This window comes from Bemisia tabaci, chromosome 8, assembly GCF_918797505.1.
Source record: "Bemisia tabaci chromosome 8, PGI_BMITA_v3".
NCBI classification, from domain to species: domain Eukaryota; kingdom Metazoa; phylum Arthropoda; class Insecta; order Hemiptera; family Aleyrodidae; genus Bemisia; species Bemisia tabaci.
In genome coordinates, this window is record NC_092800.1 from 22,100,071 (window position 1) to 22,125,178 (window position 25,108).

At 38.2% G+C, this 25,108-nt stretch overlaps 3 protein-coding genes across 4 annotated transcripts in view; all 3 read right to left on the bottom strand.

The window, feature by feature from the left end:
* Nucleotides 1-9,181, bottom strand: part of LOC109032586 (cytochrome P450 4C1) — a 34,092-nt gene extending 24,911 nt beyond the window's left edge. The window contains exons 1-3 of one of the 2 annotated variants that reach the window (XM_019044800.2): nucleotides 9,041-9,181; nucleotides 7,665-7,869; nucleotides 3,545-3,651 (exon numbers count right to left, since the gene is read on the bottom strand). In XM_019044800.2, the coding sequence (XP_018900345.2) occupies nucleotides 3,545-3,651; nucleotides 7,665-7,869 (312 nt within the window). In that variant the 5' untranslated portion in view covers nucleotides 9,041-9,181. The remainder of the gene's footprint in view (nucleotides 1-3,544; nucleotides 3,652-7,664; nucleotides 7,870-9,040) is intronic. The other variant, XM_019044801.2, reaches the window with a different exon arrangement.
* A 3,958-nt stretch (nucleotides 9,182-13,139) lies between these two features.
* On the bottom strand, nucleotides 13,140-17,076 carry LOC140225278 (cytochrome P450 4C1-like). The gene is made up of 4 exons (XM_072303564.1): nucleotides 16,759-17,076; nucleotides 15,847-15,915; nucleotides 15,187-15,355; nucleotides 13,140-13,438 (listed from the first exon to the last, which is right to left on the bottom strand). Exons 1-4 carry the CDS (start codon nucleotides 16,972-16,974, stop codon nucleotides 13,140-13,142), a joined length of 753 nt encoding a protein of 250 aa, XP_072159665.1. The 5' UTR covers nucleotides 16,975-17,076.
* A 454-nt stretch (nucleotides 17,077-17,530) lies between these two features.
* On the bottom strand, nucleotides 17,531-23,404 carry LOC140225279 (cytochrome P450 4C1-like). Its single transcript, XM_072303565.1, has 4 exons — nucleotides 23,243-23,404; nucleotides 22,645-22,735; nucleotides 19,644-19,854; nucleotides 17,531-17,684 (listed from the first exon to the last, which is right to left on the bottom strand). Exons 1-4 carry the CDS (start codon nucleotides 23,402-23,404, stop codon nucleotides 17,531-17,533), a joined length of 618 nt encoding a protein of 205 aa, XP_072159666.1.
* Nucleotides 23,405-25,108: the final 1,704 nt, after the last annotated feature.

The following is a 25,108-nucleotide window of genomic DNA, read 5'->3' on the forward strand; positions in this document are numbered from 1 at the left end:
CATTCCATATAGAGTACCTATGATTTATAAGGCAACGCTCTCATGAATTTCCATTATCATCTGATAGGTTGCTGAGTGATGAAATTCAGTATCGAAAAACTTGCTGCTAGCATTAATACAAACATAGGTGCGCTTAAGAGGGATGATGTGCGTAGTTGAAACAAATGAGCAAAATTATTTTATCACTTGGAATAAGCTTACAGTGTAATGCCTATGACAATAAGTTATACTCTTTTTCCATTAATTTTCTCACGCAGGTAAATGACAACTCGATAGCTATTTAACCCCTCCCCCTCCCCTGTCACCCTTTTCCTGTGAGCCTTTCCAATAGGTACTGATACATTTGACTACCTTAGGTAGCCCCACTACTTTCAACTACCTATTTCCAGACTGATCACAAAGTCAGTGGGTGCTATTAAAATTTCCGCTGAATGTGTTAGTGCTTTAGCAGATGTTGTTTACTTTCCATTCATTCAGGATTTTCAATTAGCCAATAGTACCTACTTAATATTTTATGGCCACACCTTTCTCCATTCAAAAACGAGCTGATATAAACTACAAAAACCCTCAAAAACATTTTCGGGCAAAAAATCCGGTCGAGGAAATTGACGTGTTACATCTTATTAACCAAAAACATTCCCTTTCACCCCTCCAAGAAGGTTGATAAATCTAAGTAAGTAACTATGAGATGGCAAAAAGCTCTCTTAAATTCTCAGGGTCCATCAAGGCCACATATGTCCAAAAACTTACTCTATACTATGGTTTAAAAAAAAGAAACAAAAAATAATCCCTTAACAATAAGAAAATTTAAAAAAAAAAACAAAAACAAAAACCGATTATGTGGTTCACAGATATGTACATAAATCCTTCGAATGAACTTGAAATCACAAAATCGGTCGAGAAAATTTAAATGAATTTTCTCCTTCAATTATGAGTTCCGCAACAAGCACGACTCGCTTGAAGCTTTCCATACACGAGCCGCAAGAAACTAATTTCTTCTTTCTTACCTACTGATTGTGAGGAGAGCGGGAGCATTTACTTTTTCCTTCATTTATACAGGATGCAACAAGCATGACTCTTGCGTTTGCAGAAACCCTTTCATTAAGGAGATCGCGAGAGCCTTTACCGCGTTCATTTCCAAAAGGGATTACTCCAGAATTTCATGCATTTTAATAATTTAAACGATTCATCTGTTCTTCTCTTCTCTCCTTCTGTCCATTGACAGAGATACACAATTTTTCCGACTCACTGACGCGACCGGCTCGATGCGTAAACAAGTGTGGATTACCTCTAAGGTATAAAAAAAAAAAAAAAAAAAAAAAAATCAGAATAACACTTACATCACAGCATGGGTGTGAGTTTTCTTATGTCGAAACTTAATTCAATTTTTTTAAGTAACTCCTCTTGTCAAATGGGACCCCATTTCGTGAAAATGAAAAAAAGGAAAAGTAAACGAAAACTTTTAGCCTTCTCACCATCCAAATCATATGGTAAGCTTACAGTAAAAGCAACCATGATTTAGATGCAGCGAAGTTAATCGAAAGAGTCTGAAATGTACCTATGTGGTAAAATGGGTCCACTGGTAAAACTGAAACTGGCGTCAGGGATAAAAAGGCACCGTTTCACTGAGAGCATCGAGCCGGTCGCGTCAGTGAGTCGGAAAAATTGTGTATCTCTGTCAATGGACAGAAGGAGAGAAGAGAAGAACAGATGAATCGTTTAAATTATTAAAATGCATGAAATTCTGGAGTAATCCCTTTTGGAAATGAACGCGGTAAAGGCTCTCGCGATCTCCTTAATGAAAGGGTTTCTGCAAACGCAAGAGTCATGCTTGTTGCATCCTGTATAAATGAAGGAAAAAGTAAATGCTCCCGCTCTCCTCACAATCAGTAGGTAAGAAAGAAGAAATTAGTTTCTTGCGGCTCGTGTATGGAAAGCTTCAAGCGAGTCGTGCTTGTTGCGGAACTCATAATTGAAGGAGAAAATTCATTTAAATTTTCTCGACCGATTTTGTGATTTCAAGTTCATTCGAAGGATTTATGTACATATCTGTGAACCACATAATCGGTTTTTGTTTTTGTTTTTTTTTTTAAATTTTCTTATTGTTAAGGGATTATTTTTTGTTTCTTTTTTTTAAACCATAAGTATAGAGTAAGTTTTTGGACATATGTGGCCTTGATGAACCCTGAGAATTTAAGAGAGCTTTTTGCCATCTCATAGTTACTTACTTAGATTTATCAACCTTCTTGGAGGGGTGAAAGGGAATGTTTTTGGTTAATAAGATGTAACACGTCAATTTCCTCGACCGGATTTTTTGCCCGAAAATGTTTTTGAGGGTTTTTGTAGTTTTAGATTCAACTAATCGCTCCGATTCCAAATAAGCTACTGCACCACCATTGCTAGCTGTGGAGGGCGCCCGTAGGGCGCCCGGAGCAGCTAGTATTTAAATTAAAATGCCTCGCTGGAAACTTTTTTTAAATTAAAACTAGAATTCTGAAGAAGAAATATTGGGAGAGAAGACTCTCTAACTTCCAACACGAATGAGCGACTCTAATAAATATATGGCTTTCAAACCAAAGTTCTGAGTTATCATGAGATCATCATCGCACGCCGCGCCGTGTTTCATAAACGAAAGAGGAATGTATGCACTTTTGCCGAGTTATGGAATAAAGGCGGGCAACTCTGTTAAATCCTCAAGGTTTTTTTTTTTTTTTTTTTTTTTTTTTTTTTTTTTTTTTTTTTAAGTACTGACACTTCTAAAATAACGAAGACTTTAGGTTCTAGCATTTCAGGTGTTCCCCTTTGTTGAGAACTACGTAATGGTCGTTGTTTATGGTAATCTCACGGTTTGATTGAGCTCTTTTTTCAGAAGTTTGCGGCTGATATCCATGGATTTTGAAGTGTGTACTCATACGTGAACATGTACTCATAATGTACTCATGAAGTTGAGAATTCAGTCAAATACCCCGCCCCCCCTTCCGTAACATTTCGTCGCTCCTCTGGTGTAAAGGTGTATCTCAATTTCGGTAAGAGCGCCAGAAAATATGGATTTTTATGTACAGCCGGGCTCACGTAGAAATACACCCTTAGGTTACCCTTAGGGCGTAGACATACGCCCTTAGGTTAGAGGAGCAACGATTTCCGTAAAGGGAACGCGGTGGCTCTCGTGGTTAAACTGCGAGTAAAACATCCCGCTTAAGTTGTCTCATCAAATACCAAAGAATTTTCTTTTCCGAGGAAGTAGTGCAATTTGGTAAATTTTGTTCCCTACTCGACTGAAATACCTTAACTTGATAAGTCCATAAAAAAACTGTCGATAATACATCAAAATTCCCTCACTTTCGAGAAACAAGCATTTCAATTTTTAAATATGTGTGCGGCTGTGCAGCTTTAAATTAATCCATAAGTCACAAACCTTAACTGTGTTTCAAATGGATGAAATCATTGAATTTCAACAAATGTTTATCTCAAATTACTCATTGGTTGGCTGTTTTTAAACTTAAGTTTGCCTTAATTTATTCAGCACCTTTATGAATATTCTCACCTGAAGATCCTCTGGTTTTGTGATGAACACGCACAGTTTTCCTCCGAGCCACAATCTGAATGGTGACTTGTATGTTTTACTAAGATGACGCAGGTTCCATAGAATATCTAAAAATTTCCAACATATGAATGTCTCCTCAATTAATAATAAATAAAAATAATAATTACAGAATTGACACAAATTATGAACATCAGAAACTGGAAAATGTAGTCGGTTATAATTTAGTTGTACTCCGCTTTAAAGTTGTATCGAATGCATGTAACATATATATTCGTAAGTACTGAGCTTTGGTTGCAAATTAACTCTTCCAATGTAGCTCTAATAATTCTCTGGCTAGGTCATGACCTAAGATAATCTTTCCACATTTGTTGTAAACTCAGCCATCTTCAAAACTTCTGGGGAACATTGAGGTTTAAGCTGTGATCTTCGACACCTACCGTTTTTCAATGCTAAAGCAGGTTATAACGTTTGGGTGAAAAAATCTGTGGATATTATTAAATGAGTGATCTTGCAGGGAGAAATGGGCTTTCGTTTTCAAAATCAAACTTGAGACGATTGTAGACATTTTCGCACAAATCTCAACTAAAAATATTGAGCCTAATCGAAGTCATAACAATTAGAAGTTTACTGTTTAGAGAACTTGGTTTTCAGAAAAAGCTATTAATATTAGCGGCTCTGGTGCTTGCACTAGAGCTGCTATTCCGGACGGTCCCAGCTGGGGAGTATCAATGCAGCATGTTACATTGTAGAGACCGCGCGTTGGTTGATGGGAATCGCGCCATTTTCGGCTATGTTCCTTGTCATGACTTTATTTTATTGCATACTGTTTTATTGTTAGTCAATGCTATGTTGTGTATTGTATTTTTGGAATCATGGTGATACAGTCAACAATTCAAAACTTGTTTGTGCTTTTATCTCGTGATGGAAAAAATGTACTTTACGTTCAAAATTTGAAAATTTGAATTTTAAAGTTTTCGCGGTTAAGGAAGCTTTAACCACTGGGTTGGAGCTTCCTAGTCATTTACTCGATATCAGCTGATAGCAAACAAAGGTTACCAGGGAAACCGTAAACGTCTAACAACTATCGTGGCCATTGGGGCGATTATTGAAATGATATCGACTTTATGTCGCCGCTTACGACAGGACATAGCCCTATCTTAACTGTGTAATATATCGCAATTCGATATTGTTTTGATTTTTAAAAGGAGCAATTCATTCATACAGTTCCGATAAGTTTTGGCGAACGGGCCCTTAGCCTGCTTAGTACGTATAATCCCAAAACGCAGGAAAATAGATTGTAGGAAAATATTTGCATCGGAAAATCGTAACAATTTTCCCCTAGATGTCTTCCATTCCGGGTACATATTTATTGAAAACGGCGAATTTTTCAACAGTCCTATTTTTATCTACAACATCTAAGTGGCCCTTCATAATCATTTAATTTTGGCCCCTGGCCAGAAAAAGGTCCGGAAATTGCAGTGATTTTGCCGAAAATGCTGAAGTAAGTAAATTTGGGCATTTTTTTTCCTTCTTCAAACTCTGTGGAGAAGCACTTCTCCTCCAGTACATCTATTTTTTTACTTATCTCTCGCAAGGTACATTTACAGAAGGTGTGTTCCAGTATTAACAGTTCAGATTCGTTGTTTTTTTATTATAACGCTTATTTCGGAAAGCAATTATTACATTGTTCAATTCTACTGACTTTCAACACTCGATTATACTCCCGGCAAATTCTGCAGCAGCGTTTCAAATGTTGACTCTAATGCTTCCAACAGCCATCCGATGTCTAAGAGTTTATTCCTAGATTTAGGGATTTTCCGGAATTTCCAGGGATTTAGGGATTTTTCAGGAAATCTAGGGATTTTTTTTTGATGAGGTAAAGTTACCAAAAATCAACTTTTTAACCTCAATTCTAGCTTCGACAATCGAAAACATTTTTTCATCTATATTTTGTAGGCCTTTTTGGCAACACTATTTTCCCCGCAAATAAGCCGGAAATTAAAACGATTGCGTCCTTCGATGTACTTGACATTCAACTGCATTCAACCTGTTAATAATAAGAAATCAACTAATATTCTTTCATTTTATTGGTCTGGATTAGCACTGCTTTCAGAGAGCGCCAAAATTCAAACGAGCCAATCAGATTTAAATATTGCAAATCGCTACATCGAATGACATCATGATTCTTCATAAAAAAATGGCGCTTTTTGCAAAATCTAGGGATTTTTTAAGTATATTTGAGCAAATCTGGGGATTTAGGGATTTTTAGCGAAATCTAGGCATTTTTTTTCTTCCCCGCTAGGGATTTAATATCGGAAGACTGGCTTCCAGTATCGTAGCGTTGATCGTCGCTGATGTCGAAATGGAACCTAATGCCGGACTTACTGTAACACCTCCATTCCTCAATTCCGGTGAGGAATACGTCTCTACCCTTAACTCAATATAAATATACAAATTGATAAGTGAGTGCTTTAGTCTCCTGAAAACAGAATTGCGAAACTTAAAATTGGAGAAAAATGATGAGTAAATGAAAAAATGGAACCAATTGATGGGATATGTCGCATGCCATTCTGACACAAAATATGGCGTCTATCGAATCACCTTAACTAAATAAAATAACCAAATTTTCAACTCTCAAACTATCAACTATCAACTATCAAAATTCAAACTATCAAAATTTCCAACAATGACAAAAATGATTGTAATATACCTATAATGTAATGAAATATACACGCTCTAATCATTTAATTTGTATTACCTTTATGTTATGTACCTACATGTTATACTATTTTTATAATAAATTTTGCCAACATGCTTTTCAATTCAGTCTACAACATTTCATTCCGACGTGGCAATAATGATTTATAATGCCCCTAAACATTAAAATGAATTACAATAGTAATGCCGCATTATAATGTCGTATTATACATCGCAACGATTCATGTCCTACTGATTATTGATTATTGTAAGATGAATTCTGTTTTCTCTGATTGTATGTTTCATACGTGCGAAGCAAGTACGGGTCACTAGAAACGTGGTTCGTACGGGTGGCTGATGAAATTGATCTTCGAATACCTTTTGATGAGCTAGGGAAATGGAACCATCTGCATCTCATGGACAATAAATAGTTGCCGTAATTAAGGTCATCCCGTGATTAAGGTGCCGTGATTTAAGTCATAAATTCTTCATCTAATTCTTGATTCATCTCCAAAATGTCTGCTAAAGCTTTCATGCGCTTCTCCTTGTATGCATGAATGAGCAAATTGGGTATCGAACAAGCGGACACTTTTTGAAAATTTAGATGATTCTGGACAATATCGTACAGAAGTCCACGAGCTGCAGATAGAACCATTACCTCTAGCTCATCAAAAGTTATTCGAAGATCATTCAACAACCTCTTTGACAAGTTGCAAAAACTTTTCGTTAACAATAGTGTCACACGGTACTAGGAATATTTACTATTTAACGAACCTTGTATTTCCCTGACTCAGTCCTAAATTATAGAAGTATGCGTTACTTTTCCAGCAATCCAAAAAAACAATTATACAAAAAACCAATACCTACACTTTCAGATATAAAAATGCAAATTTTTTGCAGCCTCGCTAAACGACTTATCAACCAGAGATTTTTTAGGAAGCGGACCTCCAAAGAGCTTTCAAAATTAAAAGTATACAACAAGTGATAATGCCATGTATTCGCCATATCAAAGCCCAATACACATTTATACACCGGCTACGTAAATCTGCTAAGTTACAAAACATGAATCGACAGTTGTCGGATTGTACATCAATGACAAAATGTGTCTAGGCCCTCATTCTTGACTACAACTACTGCCCCCAGAGCCGCTCTCCGACGCCAATGCGTTGGAGCTTCCTGCTTGTTTTTCATATCCGACTTAAAGGACTTAAGGCATCTAAATATGACACAACTTTGAACTAAACTATGTTTGTATACTCGTCCTTGGATTAGGAGACAGTCATTTCTCATGAAATTGAACTTTTTATTTTCCCACAAACATCTCTATCTTGAAGAAGTTGTCCTCCTTCATTGAGGTCTTTCCCCGGAGTCAATCATGAGGAATAAATCACAAAAAAAAAAAAAAAAATAAATAGCAACTTACCTTCTGGGTTATTGTCTATTAACTCGAGTGCATTACCAATGAAAGGCAAAGATTTAGGCCCAGGAAAAGTTGCAGCAAGTTTCTCAAAATGATAGTTCTGCCATTTTAGACTACCCCAAATAAGACACACGCAAATAAAAATGATGCTGAACAGGACGTGGGTACTTTCATTCAGTCCAAGAGCATACCATTCAATAGTTAGCATCTATTCGATCACAAATAACAAATGATCAAATCAGCAGAATAAAGGGTGAAAATGTACAAGAAAATGTACAATTGACGTCCAGAACCTTCATTGGCAGAAAAACATATTGCAGCTCAGGTATCACAGCTAAATATAACCTACACCGAAGAAAAAGATGCTTTGATAACATCCCAGATGTAACGGTTGTTAAAAAAATGTGCGACAACTCTTGAATGTTGCTATGAACACTCTGGCAGTTAACGTAGCATGATAGGATGTAAAAGTAACATCCTAGGATGTAACTCTAACAGCCAGAGTCGCAATGACAACATTCAAGAGTCTTCGCACATTTTTTTAACATCCAGGATGCCGCTACAACACCTCTTTTTTTTTTCGGTGATATGCTTCTGTGAAACTCTCAGATGCCCGAGAGAGGTCCAATTGACCCGAGGCTTGCTAGAAACACTTGCGTATGAGGCCATGTGGGGCGGATACTTACGAGCTAACGATGTAGGTCTACAAATACATCGTGAAATAGCAGACATCAAATTGAGAATAAAAAAAGGTCAAATGTCAACACAGCCGGAGATAGGAATGATGTAATCGGACCTCTTTTTAAACTTTTCTCCCAAATCGGACCTGCACCTCAATGGCAGTATAGAGAAGAGCATTGCGAAATGCCATCGCGCCTTCAATTTTGCAAATGCATCACGGGCATCCATCAAGCACGAATAGATGCAGCTCTGCGCAGTTCTCAACGCACGTTGTGTCTCTTTTTGAAAATTGAGAAAAGTAAGGCTAAATTTGCTCAAAATATGCTATGGTATGTCCTAATCAATACCTAATCATCTTGACCAAAAAAAAAAAAAAAAAAAAAAAAAACTTTTATTCTCAGCATGATGAATATTCTGTGAAAATGTCAAGCCACGGTGTTGGTTGGGTCTCCTTTTAAAATATAAAGTAAGAACGGAGATTTTGAAACACTGTAACCGAGGTTTACGCATTTTTGCGGGTTCATCTTCGATATGAAGTTTTGAATTTTATATTACCTAAACATCAACACTACGGTGTTTTGAGTTTAAGTCAAAAAGCTGAATTATCTTAGTTGAAATATTGAAGTCCGACTAAATTATGATAATTTCAGATTAAAAAGTATTCAAATGATCATAATTTCTTTGGTTCACATGCGTACCTTTTTCCAGACGAAGAAACATTCAAACGATTTAAAAAAAGATGATAAATACACTGATAAGATATCTCTAAAAAATCAATAGGTTCCCACTACGAAGTTTGACTTTGTAAGGGGTAACCCAACAATCACATACCAATGTTCCTCACTATATTGTTACTGGACTGCGTCATTGGACCGAACACTCGAACCTATCACTGGAATATTTACCACAGTGAGAAATGAGACCTGTTACTGAGCAAATCTCGAATCTGAAGTGGGCTTGTAAAAGCATAAAATTGAATGAAAACCATCAACTAGACCTTGAAGAGTTTTGATGAGCATTTCAACCAGATAGCCGAGGAACCTTGGATCGTTAATGTAAAAGTTGTCTTACAGAACGCGTTTTCTCGCACATTTGCCCTCTTTCCGTGTAGAGGTAAGATCTTTCAGTTGAAAAGTTTCACTTTCATTCCTAAAATTATGCTAATCTTACCAAGTTTTATTTTCCTCTCTCATATTTAGCTCACAATCAGTCTCCACGGTCGTGTCGTTAAACGTTCTTGCACGTGAAGGGGTTCTTGCCAATAATGAAGGGGTAAGAGCCAGAAAAGCGTGATTTCATCGCAGATTTCAAAGCGTCCCTTGACAAAGGTAAGTGCAACGTAGGTATGCTCTTGCCAATCTCTTCGACCGAAACACAGCTTCTCGTTACCACCACCAGAGCCGTGACGTGAGATTCGAATTTCAACAACTTCTCAGCAGTCTTCCGAAAACAAGTATGACCGTCTGCTGAAATGAACAAATTCAGAGCAAGTAAAATTTGCGAAGAACTAAAATTCATTTAATATTCGAAAAGGGTTGTTTGTTCATTTGTATCAACAGCAGAAGGTGATATTGGTTTTCTGCCAAGACTGCAAAGTTGTTGAAATTCAAATCTCCCGCCACGGCTTTTGTTGCAGGAACGAAAATCTGCGTTTCGGGCAAAAGAAGCGGCAAAAGCATTCCTGCGTTTCATTTATCTTGTCACCTGACAACTTGTTTTCAAGTTGTCAGGTGACAAGATAAATGAACAACTTGTTTTCAAGTTGTATGAATGACTTGAAGCAGGTGGAAATTGAACGGTAATATATTGTATCAACTGGCATATTGTTGTATTCAAGGGTCTAAGCGATGACTTTTCAATTCATTATTTTAGAAGTCATCTAATCCTCCGCCCTATCAACTATCAGGCCTGCCAAAAAGTGCCGCAACTATCACAGCCACCGATTCCAACAAAAAAATCGTGAAGAGCGTTCCGAAGTACATACGTGTACCACTCCGTCGAGGAGTACAGCCCCGATCTCTCTCCGGTCCCTGTGCCGGCACCCCCGAAACAGGGACTCTTCAAGCCGGCGTTCGGGCCGGACTACCCGACCAGGTTCACGCCGTATCCTTTCGAGAAGCCCGCGCATGAGTTCCCGGAGTCGCCGCCCGGGTTCCACGGGAACACCAATTCCTTGGATGGTCATTTCCCGAGCACGGTATCCACCCAGGTAATGACCCCTTCGATAAGGCCTTTCACTTTTGTGCCCAGGAAGAATGCGTTCTCTAGGCCGAGGGTTATCGGGGCGAGATTCCCGTTCAGTCCGCCGCATGATGAGACGATGAGTGGTTTGAGGGACTTGGGGGAGTCAACATCCCATCTGCGGGCCGATAATTGAAACTGATAGACAAAGCTATAGATAAAAACGACAATAGGGATTTGGAGGGATCCTATTGGTGGAAGCGAGTGGTGGCAATGGACGTAAGAGGTAGTTAATGGACTACCTAACTGCAACCCACCAAAGACCCGACAGTTAGTCCATCATTTTCTTCCTTAGTCAATAAGAACCAACCATGTCAACCAATAGGATTGCTCTATACTCCCTATGTCTTCTTTGTCTATCGCTTTGTTTATCAGTTTCAATGATCGGCCAGCCGGTCAGTACCTGTGTTTGTGTTTGACAGCAATTTTCATTGTGCTGCACTGTTGTGGTAAGGAAAAACACCGTTTGTGTATTCCAGAGTTGCAAAATTTTCCTCTATTACCTAAAACGATTATTTTGGAGGAATGTTATGCAAATTTCCCTTGATATTGTCAGATATTTCAGATTAAAATGCGAGCAAAATCTTCTGTAAAATCGGAAGAAAAATATTCAGGATTTTCTAAGTAAACTCGTGTTCCATCAAAAGAATTGTGGCAACGATCGAAGGCTCATGCGGCGTTTTTCTTCGGCGCGGCGGTGTCGTTCGTTTATCTTAGCGTCATCGTTAATTCGACAAAAAAACTGTTTTTCTCATCTATAATTTCATGGATTCACTCTTATTCACATCATCGATCCATTACATAATATGCTTCACTCTCGCAAAAGGAGAGCAGCTCAGAGGAAAAAAAATGTCTCAGCTAAACTTGGACGAACCAGACGGACAGTAGACACGATATTGCCCTTGACCTTCTCTGAAACCAAGAATGACTTAATGAGGCTGTGAATTCTAAGAAAGTCCATTGACTTAATTGATAGTAGACTAATATCTTGAAGTTTTCGACCCTTTAATACGACGATAGGGCCTTGAGTCAATGACACACTGACCAATTTCCACCCGCATGTCATTAACCACTGGTTTCTCTCTACTAGTGACATACTAAGCGATATGCACAATTCATGTATGTCTTTGTTTATGTCTTGTTATACACGGTATTGTCTGCAAATTTTCATAGAAAAGATTTTCTGCAGAGATTTGGAAACGCTACAAACGAGATCCACGATTTTTCAGTTTCACCCTCAATGTTAGGGTTTGATTTTCTTTCAATTACAGTCGAACCTCGATAACTCGAAGCTGAAGGGAAGCGATGAAAAATTCGAGTTATTGAGGTTTCAAGATTATCGAGGTTTCGAGTTAACGAGGTTTGGAGATGAAAAATTCGAGTTATCGAGGTTGGGGGTTCGAGGTTGGTGCTAGGTCAATTTAGAAAAAAAAACCGTTATTTGTTTTACGTTATCACAATAAGGGAATGAGCCTCAAATGTCTTCGAGTTAACGGAACAAATTTTTCGAGTTATCGAGGATTTTGGCCTTCTGCGGAAGTGAACGGACATTTTCTTCGAGTTATTGAGGTTTTCGAGTTATCGAGGTTCGACTGTATACTCGTATCGGTAATACTCATCATATTCGTGTGGATTTCAGGGCTCTTGTCAGAATGGATGTATAGCTCCTTTTTATTTAAACAAATCCATTTTGCAATTAGAATCTATACTATTTTTGGCCTTTGGGGAGGGACAGCCCCCTTTCTCCCCTTAATACGTGTCGCCACTGTTTTAATGTTAGCTTTGAGAGTATTCGGGACAGTTTGTCATTAAAGACTGCAAGGATGAGAAATCAATAAACAAAACGGACATTTTTAGGATTTCTGATTTATTCTTCGTTCAAGTTTCATACTCCAACCACCTTTACATCGAAGCACCACGTCATAATAAACTTCAATATCTTCAAGTTTAATAGTTGTGCTCACTCGAAACTGCCGTATAAAGATGGATATTGTCGTCTTCATTGCTACCATTGAATATTTGTTACCTGTAGACAGGGATAGGATTTATCGGAAAATGACGTTAGCATGATTGGAAAAAAGACGCACTATCTCAATTAAACGTAATTATTATAGACAGGACAATGTGCACTTGAATACACTCGAAAGAAACTATAAATGCACATCAGATTTGCTCACAATATGATTCGTTTGGATCTAATGTATCGATAACCAAAACGCGAAACCACGTAATTCTGAGCTGACCGGAGGTTGGTTTAACTTTCTAACTATAGACTTCTTTTTAACTCTTTCTCCAAAAGAAATATGGATATGCGCTTGGCCTTACGTGCAGGATTCATCAAAAAACGCTCTATGATCCAACTTTCATTATATTTTTCAGTCTACAACCCTCAGAAATCTCTCATTGGTATTGTGTTTGATTTACTCTTCAAAGTCAGCACATTTCTCTCATTCTGCTGTACTCGTGACACGTTCATTTCATAAAAATTTTATCGGTAGCCTTTGAAATCTGGAAAAAGGCTTTCTAAACTCTTGTGTCGGCATGGCAAGAGAACTTTCAAATGACTACAAATCTTTCCACCATATGAATAAATATAATATAATATAAATAAATTAAAACCAGAACACAATGTCCTCTAAAGTTTGTGATGTTAGTTTTTTTTGTAGACTTACCAATACAATTTCTAGCACCACCGCTAAAAGGTATGAATGCATACTTGTGTCTATTCGCCATTTTCTCAGCTGTAAAATTATCCGGGTTGAATGTGTTAGAATCTGGCCAAAGTTCTCTATCATGATGCGTGAAGAATGTAAAAATTACCGCAGTTGCACCAGCTGGCAAAACGTAATTTTGTGCTGAAAACAGTTACCTATTATCAATCATTTTCAATTGTTGAGACCTGGCAACCTTTTCTGAAAAAGCTCAAAATGTGGGTTTAACTGCTTCGACTAGACAAGGGCACACATGTAGGTAGCAACGACTACGCAAAAGTCTTTCAATTACACGAAACAACAATGGAAAATGATTTAAGGAACCAGGTTATGTGCCTCTGCTTCATCATATTCACGTAAGATTAGTCTAGGGCCTGTTGCAAACTTTTGCTAGAGCAAAAATAGAGTTGCTACTCGTAGAAAGTGTCTCAAAAATCACGATGAGCGCGCGCATCGGCAAAGTCTGAAATGCACCCCTTACTTCACAATATGCGTTTTTTCGAGATTCCCGCCTCAAAAACGATACCACGGCACAGGTGAACATTCCGTTAGAGGAGTCATTCCGTCCAATCCCTGCTCACAAAGATACTACGCAATATTCAACATAGCCGACGACAATCCACCAAAACACGGGACGATGATTTCAACCACCTGATAATAATTGGCGTGTTATAATTCACATTTTTCTCTCGTTGATATTCGCCTTGATTGACCTCGTGCCCTCCTCAACTCAGCGTCGGATTTACCTACTTGCCGCCCATGAGCCGCCTGTATTTTGCCGCCCCATTCTCATTCATTTTGAAACATCAATATAGAAACCATCAAGTGGACGTGACGGAGGGGGAGGGGTGCATAAGACGCGTTTACTCGTGTTGAACACACTTTTTGGGAAAGCCCCGTCACCACAACTAGCAAAATTTTCACGGAACTTTAGGCGAAAGTCAAGTTCCGTAAACTTACATCTGTGCGGACAAGGCCCTCTATTTATAATAAATGAACGACAAAATTATGAAAGAACAAACTTAAATGTGGTTTTAAAAATTTTAACGTCCGCCGCCGTGCCGCGCAGACCGTCCCGTATTTGGCGCAATGCGTGAAGTATTCTTACAGTCTTGTAGGCGCTTTGCGTTTCTGGCCGACCGCTGCTGAGCGCACTGTGTTTGATGCAATGCGTGAAGTATTTATGCAGTCTTGTAGGTGCTAATATGTGTTACATGCCGACCGCCGCGCCGAGGGCTTCTCCTTTTCATCTCAAGTCCTCGACATGTCTCTCTAAGCCGCGCCGTTCCAGGGCAAATTGCGTGTTTGATTTCTCTCTTAACTCAATTAATTGGAGGTGCTGCATGTCTCTTGTATCACTGAAAGACGACAAAATTAGAAATTACTATACTCTCAGGAAATGACAGATTGTGTCGCCTTTTCTTATTTGTAATTACTTTGTACTCTTATTTGTTATTTGTAATATGCCTTACTATTCTTGTGGATTAGCTAAATATAACAAGATCCGTCCAAACAGCAACTCCCTACAATCAATAGTAATGAAGATATCGCGCTTTAAAAAATTCGTTTGATGACGTCATCCACCACGGTAGTGATACTCCTTCACCGCTCTTGCTTTCATTTGTCAGGCTGGAAGACACACATCTTCACCGGTTACTCAACGTGAAACCCGGATGAGAGCACGGTGGAAGAAACCGAGGGTGTCACTATCGCGTTGAATGACGTCATAAACCGAAGTTTTCAAATCACATCATATTTGTCAATATTGAACGTAGAAAGTTGCTGCGTGGACAGATCTTGTTACTTATAGCTGATCTATGAGAATCAAGCATCAAAACGCGATTCTGTGACCAGCGTAACTAACCCAATAGGTTTTAAACGCCACCACTCACTTAATTTCGTATCCTCTTCTGCATGCCTCGCAGAAAGAGGAACCACAGGGAACAAGCGAAGGGTTTCCTTCATAACCTGTTCCAAATATTCCATTTTGTCTAGATCATCGGGTGTAATAGGTGTATCTGCGTCTCCAAAAATATTGTACTGCTCTTCAAAAACTTTCTCCTACAATGCAAAAAGTGAAGAATAAAACATTCGGATATATTCAAAATGTTCGGAATGGTGGATCTTATTCAACATTCAAATAAATATTACCATATTCTTATACAAAATATTGTCAAATTAGTTTTGTAAAGAAGCCACCGTGAAGCCATATTTAAGGATTTGGTGCCGTTTTCAGACATAATCGAACCTGTTAATTTATCATCTGTTAATGGAGATAATTTTCAAACTTGATTTTAATAAATGAATGCACTATAATCATTGGCAGCAAGGAGGGGGATCGAGTATTTTAAATCCTTCCGTAGCCCCTTTTTTTCGCTTTTAAACATACATTTTACAGCTTTTTCATAGACTCCAAACGATAAATATTCTTTACCTATCCTTGAACAGACACGCTCTTTTTGGAAATACCACATTAACGTAAGTCCCGTTTGTTTATCCTCGTCTATTTCGAGGTAAGTATGTACAAAATTGGATAAGATTTACCGACTCACTTGATATTCGGGATGAATAGCTAGCATCAACAAAACAAAACAGTTGGTTTGCGCCGTGGTTTCACTTCCCTGTAAAAATGTTAATTAAAATTAGACGATAGACAGCATGTAAATATCGCTCTGTCAAACAGTACTTAACATTATGTCAGTCATTTCTGAATAAGTGGGAAAATCTGGCCGTCTTGATTCTGATGCGAATCAGAATTTTAGCAGATCTATATCACATGACCGGCTTAAAATTGGACTGCTGATATTTGTCTTATATTGCCCCTTCAAAAGCGATTCAAAGTTTGAACGCAAAACACGGCGTTTTGAGAAAAACGCCGTTACATCTGAACCAACGATGTTGCTAGCGTTAGAGGCGATTTATTTCTATGAATCTTAGAACGTAAAGAAGAAATTGTGTCGTGAAATCTTGACTCAGTTTTTTTCAGACTGATGAGAAGTGTTTTGTGTCAAACATCGGAAATATATTTTCCGACTCCGATTTTCAACTTCAGTTTTCATCCAAAGCACCTCTTCGTCCAACTACATCAAAAAGAAGGGTAGAAATTCAAAATCTGGTAAGTATCATCCGGTTGCAAAAGCTATGTATATTGTTTCACATCGTACATGAATCTAAATGAATCTGAATGGCCTCTTTCTTGAAGTAACTAAGGTCACTCAGAGGCGGATCCAGCAATTTGGCAACACCGGATTTCGTCCGTTTAAACCTGCGCTAAGTAATCGATTCTTGTCGGAGCACCTGGCCCCTCTAAGAATCGATACATTTCCATAGGTTTAAATGGACGAAATCCAGTGTTGCCAAATTGCTGGATCCGCCAATGACGCCCCGTGACCGCCGCGTGAGACGCTTCGCGCCTCGGGTGTTATCACAGCTCAACGATAAAAATAAAATGTAAGGAAACATACCGCAATCATGAAAGTTAGAGCCTCATCTATCTTGTCTGTATCAGAATAAGTGTAGATGCTGTCTTCTTGAGAACTGTGGATGGCGTCTAGTAAATACTCCGGACAATCGATATCTCCATTCGTATAATCATTATTGTTTTCGCAATTTTTTGAAAAATGTTTGCTCCTTTCACTTATAACCTGCAGTTGGGTCCAGATACGAAAACGAGTCAGCATAGAAACAACTGCATGAATTTTAAGATTTGATAGAGATAAAATAGCAAGAAGATCGAGTGTAATCGCTCAGATGTTGATAATCCCAGCGATTTTATCGCCAAAAAATCGTAAAAAATCGGAGCTTAATTTTAAGATATCGCTGTTTTTCCGTTGAGAAGTGCGCTATTTAGAACTACTTATGTTTTAATTATGAAATCAATCAGAATGATTTATCAATTGAGCATACAAAGTGATCATCAGCTGTGAAGTTGAGTAAAGCACTCTCTCATTTGAATGATGAAAACATGTTCAAGGATCGTAGTGGACGAATGAGCATAAGTACAGCTCTGAAATTTTTTATCATAGCGTTACCATGTATTGGCATTGCCATGGAATGCTATTACAATCGCTTTGTCAGTATTTTTTGCCTTGTCAGCTTTCGTTTTGACTATTCCGGTTAGTTTTATTTCTAACTCAAACTTAAATTGAAAATTAACACCAGATAAAAATTAGGTCATGAAATAAATGATCCTAAGAAAAATGTACGTTATTAAAATATACAATTTAAATGTTAAGTTCATAAAGTGTGTAATTGAATACTTGCGTTCTTGCTGAATTCTCGAAAATCGTCACAGTCCTTTTTCATCTTCTTTGCATTACTTGTTTTTTCATAGATGTAGTCCACAAGCAACCATGGTGCAAAAAGTCGTTCCATTACAAGAGGCGTCATTCTAGGTTAATTTGAAAGAGCTCAATGTTCATTTAGAAATAGATGTTTACTGCAGCTGTAGGTAAAACTATGGTTGGCTTTTGAAAAGTACGGTTTCAATGGGAATTCCGGAAAAAATGGAAAATATTATAATCATATAAAATCATTTGTCCCCAAAATTTAAAAATATTGAATTTACATTAAGGGCAGGGCCGGATTTACCTACTTGCCGCCCATGGGCCGCCTGTATTTTGCTGCCCTTTTCTCATTCGTTTAGAAACATCAATAAAAACCATGAATTGAACGTGACGTGCCGAAGGTGCATAAGATGCGTTTATTCGTGTCGGATACATTTTTTTGCGAAAGCCCTGTCAACACTACTAGCAAAAAGTCACGGAAGTTGGCGCGAAAGTGATGTTCCGTAATCCTATACCTGTGTGTGAAAGAAGCCTAACATTTATGAGAAATGAACGAAAATATTATGAAAGAACAAACATTAATGTGGTTTAATAATTTTAACCTCTGCCGCCGCGCCGCACTGCGCCGCGCTGACCGCACTGTTTTTGACGCAATGCGTGAAGTATTCTTGCAGTCTTGTAGGCGCTATGCATTTCACGCCGACCGCTGCTGAGCGTACTGTTTTTGACGCAATGCGGGAAGTATTTATGGAGTCTAATAGGCGCTAATATGTGTCACATGCCGACCGCTGCGGCGAGGGTTTCTCCTTTCCATCTCAAGTCCACGTCATCAATACTCTCTGCGCCGCGCCGCCGCTCCAGGCCAAATTGCGTGTTTTGTTTCTCTCTTAACTCGACTAATTAAAGGTGCTATCTCTTGTACCACCGAAAGACGACACATTTAGAAATTACTCTATTCTCAGGAAATGAGAGATTTTATTGCCTTTTCTTGTTTGTATAATTTTTTTTCTGAATCCGATTTGTTTTATACCTACATAGAAAAAAATTACAAAATTTGCCGCCATGGGCCGCGGCCCATGTGGCCACCCCCTTAATCCGGCCCTGTTAGTCCTATCCGGTCCGTATAGTTTTGCCGAAATTTGGCAGCACAGACAGCAAGTTTTGGGTCTAGCTGCTGAGTCTCTTGGGATAGAATTGCAATGATTGCCGAAACATTTTATATGTTGTGGAGAACAAAAACACACTCTCTCCAAGTATTAAAGTAAGTACTTTCATCATAAGAATTAAAATATTTGAGAATTATTGAGTTGAGAGTATTTTTTTTTCCTCGCTTAGATGTATTTTGAGAAATTCTTGATTTTATGATAATAGAAAAAAAGTAAATGAAATTACTTTATAGATGCCAGATTCTTACCAAAAGATAACTTCTGCCCAATTTCGACTTCGGCCCAGCTGAGAGTCAACCTGAACCCCAAAAGATGCTTCTGAAAAAGAAACGCAACAGTTATCTCCATGCAATTAAATATTTTGGAATTTTAATTTAAATTACATGTTTCCATAGCATGCAAGTTTTTGAGATATTAAACCTCACTTTCTGATTCTAGGCCCTAAGGAAGTTTTTTTTTGCCTCTAGAATTGATTTTTTATGTTACTCATTAATGGTCGGTTAAAATTCTTTCATTAGGTGCAGGATATTTCCAAGCTCATCTGTTATCTCATTAAAAATTCCAAAAAACTAAACTTCTTGGGATCGAATTGGAGTACGAACAAAAATTTTAGGTAAATTTTTTTGTAACCAGTTCAAAATACACCAAGCAAAATTTCCTATCAGACCAATGAGGATCTCGGTCAAATATGCTACGACTGGAATTTCTTGTTGGAACAAGAGAAAATCTTCCTCTCTCTAACTAACGATATTAAGCACGCTATGCTATGCTATATTTGAGTGGGCTGCATCGGCGGCTAGATAAATCATTGATTCAGACCTAATGGCTTCCCCATTTAGTCTTCGATGCCAAATGCTTTTTAATATTTTTTAACAGCATTAGATTAGAGGAGATTACTTGCGTAAAATTAGTAGCTCACCACAGAGTGTGTCAAATGAAGCCGTGAAGAAGTAGGGATAAAAATCTACTTCGACACCACTACCACAATGTTGTTGCATTTCTTGTAAGATGATTGTTGCTCTTTCCCTCATTATAGGCACAAATCTTGTGATATTTTTCGGGGAAAAAGATGGCGTAAGTATTTTTCGAGTTTTCTTCCATTTTTCGACTAAAATCAAAGAATAAACAGAGGATGTAGAGGCATTTCGATTTGCTCCCAATACGACGTGTTTTTATACAGCTCTCCTTTTTTGTAGTTTTTTAAAATTAAAAGAATACTTAAGGATCTCTTTTTCTTGTCTGACAAAACCGAATTCAATTGATGTTGATCACGAAAGTTAAAATTTGACTCAGAAGACCATTTGCAACTGAATTGTAAGCATAATTCCATTCGGAACATATGAAAGATAGTGTATAAAACATTCGACGATGTTAGTCCGCAACCACGTATCTCGTTTGCGATGTTTGAAAATCTCGGCTCCTGTTGTCATGGGAACGGAGTTCCCCATGATATTAGAATCGTTCCGTTGCTTTCGCTATGGGATTCCCTATACCTCTGCGACCTTGAGCGTTTCGCCCAGTCTCCGATTTTTGGTTGATTTTCCGATGTATCAAAAACCGTTGTATTTTTTAGCCAATCATGTCTCTACGTCAAGTTGTGTTGATTGCTAAAATTCGCTTTCAGCGAGTTTTTTTCCACCTCGAGATGTCGTGTCTGACTGGTAAATCTGCGCAGAACCACGAAGTTCCGTTTTTAGGCAAATTCTTTTTTTTGGGAGGTTCTGATTGGTTATTTTTGGCCATCAGTTTTCTGTTCGTTGGTGCAAAAGATCGCCTACCTCGGTGTTCTTGAGAAGCCGCCATTATCCCACCTCAAATTTGAAAAATAGAAGTAAAGAAATAATAACCATCGTACAAGGTGGAAAATTGTTCTGGAGGACTCGTTACGGATAAAGAAGTCAAAATCAGAGCTCGATTGATTGATTTAATTCATGGATACGCAAATATTGCCTTAGCTCAACTGCCGCGATCGGAATGCGTGCTGGGATGGACCTCGAGACGCATTAAAACAGTGCGAACCATGGCTCCTACAGCAATACAGCAATGCGCTTCATATCATCCCAAAAGCAGTCAAGGTCTCTTGTGATAAGTCCCGCCCATTGCTTGAGTCTTTTGTATGCTATTTTTACTCCCGCTCACGTTAACACGGGACATATGTTTTGTTACGTATGCCCCCGGACTATAAAGGATAACACATCTGCTTCATTCCTCGAAATTTTTGCAGAGTTTTCATTGGACACAGAAAAGAACAATCGAGGAAGTTTATAAGAATGGAGATGTTGCATGCGTGAGGGATTTGCGATTTGACTGTTGATTCTTAAGTAAAAGTTCGCGAGAAACAAGATGTTGCCACTGGTTTTCTCTGAAATTAAGTCCCAAGCTCAAAGAAAGATCTCAAGTTGAGGCCAAAATGGAGGGGATACCCCACGCTATTCCTTAGAGTCCATCTCTACATCAAAACAAACTCTCCATGCAAAGATAGGAAGCAAATACATTGACAGGGCTGCCACTTTATTTGGGGACTCTAAAACTCAAATCACTGCTAATGTATTTGCTCCCAATCTTTGCATGGAGAGCTTGTCTTGATGTAGAAGTGGACTCTCAGGATAGCGTGGGATATCTCCTCCATTTTGGCCTCAACTTGAGAGCTTTTTTGAGCTTGGGAGATGATTTCAGAGAAAACCAGTCGCACTATCGCGTTTCTCGCGAACTTTTACATAAGAATCAACAGTCAAATCCCAAATTCCTCACACATGCAACCATGGCCGGATTTACCTACTTGCCGCCCTCTTCTCATTCATTTTGAAACATCAATAATAAAACCATCAAGTGAACGTGCCTAATGGAGAAGGGTGCATAAGACGCGTTCACTCGTGTTGGACACATTTTTTGCGTAAGCCCTGTCAACACTACTAGCAAAAGTTCACGGAACTTCACGCGAAAGTTCAGTTCCGTAAACCTATCTCTGTGTGGACAAGGCCTTTCATTTGTAAGAAATGAACAAAAAACTTAAGGAAGAACAAACATAAATGTGGTTTAATAATTTTAACTTCCACCGCCGTGCCGCGCTGACCACACTGTTTTTGGCGCAATGCGTGAAGTATTTATGTACGCTTGTAGGCACTGTGTGTTTCACGCCGCGCCGACCGCTGTTGACCGCACTGTGTTTGACGCAATGCGTGAAGGATTCATGCAGTCTCGTAGGCGCTAATATGTGTTACATGACGACCGCCGCGCTGAGGGCTTCTCTTTTTCATCTCAAGTCCTCGTCATCATTTCTCTCTGCGCCGCGCCGCTCCAGTCCAAATTACGTGTTTGGTTTCTCTCTTAACTCGACTAATTAAAGGTACGCAGTCTTTTGCATCACCGAAATACGACAAAATTAGAAATTAATGAATTCTCAGGAAATGAGAGATTTTTTCACATTTTCTTGTTTGTAATTTTATTCTGAATCCGATTTTTTTGGATCTGCATTTAAAAAAAATTGCAAAATTTGCCGTCCCCTAATTTTGCCGCCATGGGCCACCCCCTTAATCCGGCCGTGCATGCAACATCTCCATTGTCGTAGAGTAATTTCCAATTTAAAAATTGAACAAGGACGAGAAGTCTGCAACGCCGCAAATCGAGACGCGTGGTTGCGAACTTGCCCCGTCGATTTAGCTCAAAACTTCTTGACTATCGAATCGACTTATTTCTCATTTTTGAAAAGAGAATTTACGTGGTTTAAAGAGTAATGTGCGAGCAAGGGTGTAACATGCCTTGTTCATTACTACACATTCTATTATATCTTTAAATAAAAACTTTGTCAAAACCAAATGCCGAGTAGGTACATCAAATTGCATAAGAGTTTTTTTAAGTATTATAGTAAAATAATTTTGCTGAACCTGTATTTACGTACCTGGTGCTATTACCAGACCGGCGCCTACCACTGGTTCAAAAATCTTATAAACGTCACCTTTGTCTAACGTCTTAGAACTGTTTAAAATAATCTACAAAATCAACAAAAAGAATGAGTCCAGATTATGACAAATTTTCGGTCTTGTCTGGTATGGTCATATTGACAAGAAGACGGAAGAGAGGCTGCCAAAGATAATGCTTGATTGGGCTTTTTCTGGGAGGAGATGAAGATGATTCCAAATCCCCTTCTCTCATTCGTCCTCATTAATTACACGATTCCCCTTCATCATTTATGTCCCCCCCCCCCCCCGGTCATTATAGTTTTACGGCTCTACAACTGAGACTAAATATATCGTTTTTATTTTTGTTCTTGATGAAGCTCCAATATCTCTCAATGAAATAGTTCACACTGGAAAATATAATTAGAGTCCTTCATCAGTAGCATGGTTTTCTTTTTTTTTTGCTATCTTCATGGTTGTTTTAACAATGGTTTTGAGATCATATACTATTTTAAGGTTAATGCAATTATGCTCAATTTTCAGAATACTTGTAAGTTTTGCAAAATCGTAAGGTGATCACCAATTTCATAAATTTTTTACCTGGATATCCTCTGGTTTTGTGATGACAACAAGAAGTCTACTACCAAGCCAGAATTTATATGGTGATCCATATTCTTCACACTGTTCAGTAACGATCCGCAATAAATCTGGAAAATTAACAGAATCAAGCGCACCTAATATACCAGCAATCAGCATTAACATCTTTGATAATTCTTCAAATATCATCCATACACACAATATCGTTGTATCTAATGCAACATTTTCACATCCTTGTTGAGAAAAAGTTTTTAAAAAAAATAAACGGACTCACGGGAAATATTGTAGCACTGGGCGATCATAAGGGATTTTTCGACGATTGCGTTCACAACGGTGACAGTGATTGGTAACAACAATGTTCCACTGCTGACAATGTCCAATTTCCCATTAAGGTTTTCGAGAATGTGCCAATTACACAGCTCATTGGAACGTGTACTTACGCTTGAGCCCCACAAGGCAGCTAAATACACCGAGCAAAATTCAAACCCATCATTAGAAAGAATATTCCAACGAAAGTTTCACTCAATTTTTTTTTGCGGAAGGGAAAAGTTTTTCTACTTATTACTTAAGTAACATTATTTTTGCCTACCATTGTCAACAGAAGAAAAAGCTGTGGAAATTTTAAGATAACAAATTTTAAAACAAACATACAACTCTCAGAAGTTTGATAACTTCACTATATAGGCTTAAGAAGACAAAGAAACAAAAAAACAGAAAAATAGCTGGACGTAATTTTGGACTAAGAAACTGACATTTCTGACTCATTCGTATAAGCACCTATGTGTGTAGAGAGACAAATCGCACATCTGTTGATTCTAAAATGAGCCGAAAATTGTTTAAGTTATAGTTTCTGATTGCAACATGTAGTTCAACAGATCATATGGTATTGTGAAATACAATTTGCGGATTGATCACGCGCATCCTGAAATCGGAAGTATTAATGTTCGGCTGTAGCTATTTCCTATGAATATGTAAGGAAATCCGTGCAACTTGTGATCTATCTACTTTAATCCTTGCCATACCAAAATGAGTTGGCTTTTCATTACTTGATTAGTTGAAATCGCTCAATCATTAAGCAACTAGGAATTTACTGGGGTCCAAAAGTGGTGCTTGAATCTTTTCTGAAAATTATACGTACAAGTATAACGAAAAAATCACCTTTTATTTAAGGGCCTCTGATTGGTCAATGCCTTGATTTGAGCGCCTCTGATTGTATAGTTATCATTACAGAGTGACTCGTATCTAGACTATACAAATTCTTCATAACTATCCAGGATTTTTTGTATAAATATTTTATTAATAAAAACGTTTTCATGGTTCAATCCCAATAGCATTATTTTTTACGCCATATACTACATACCTGCCTTTTATTAATTAGCACAAGTTTCCACTCATCGATTAAACTTCCTTTTCCTCCCACACATCGTCCGTTCAATTAGAATTATTCATGATCATGCTGCGCTTATGCAACACCTCGTGTTGGACTTTCCTGCTTCTTTTTTATTTCTTTTCATTTCTTTTAGGTACAGTAATCGCCAATTTTCAATTAACGAATTATATTCCTGCATCTGAAACGTGACGGCAAAAATACGGTTCCAGCTCGAATCTTCGGTACAGCCCTGTTTTCGGAACTCAAATGACTTTTAAGGTGACTCGATGGACGCCATATGTGTCAGAACGGCATGCGATATATCGCATCAATTGGTTCCATTTTTTCAGCTACTCGTCAATTTTCTCCAATTTTTAGATCGCAATTCTGTTGTCAGGAGACTAAACACTCACTTACCAATTTTAGCAAAGAAATTCAACGTAATAAAGGCGTGGTTTTTTTAGAGAGAAAACATCGAATTCGATACTGATATCGAATCT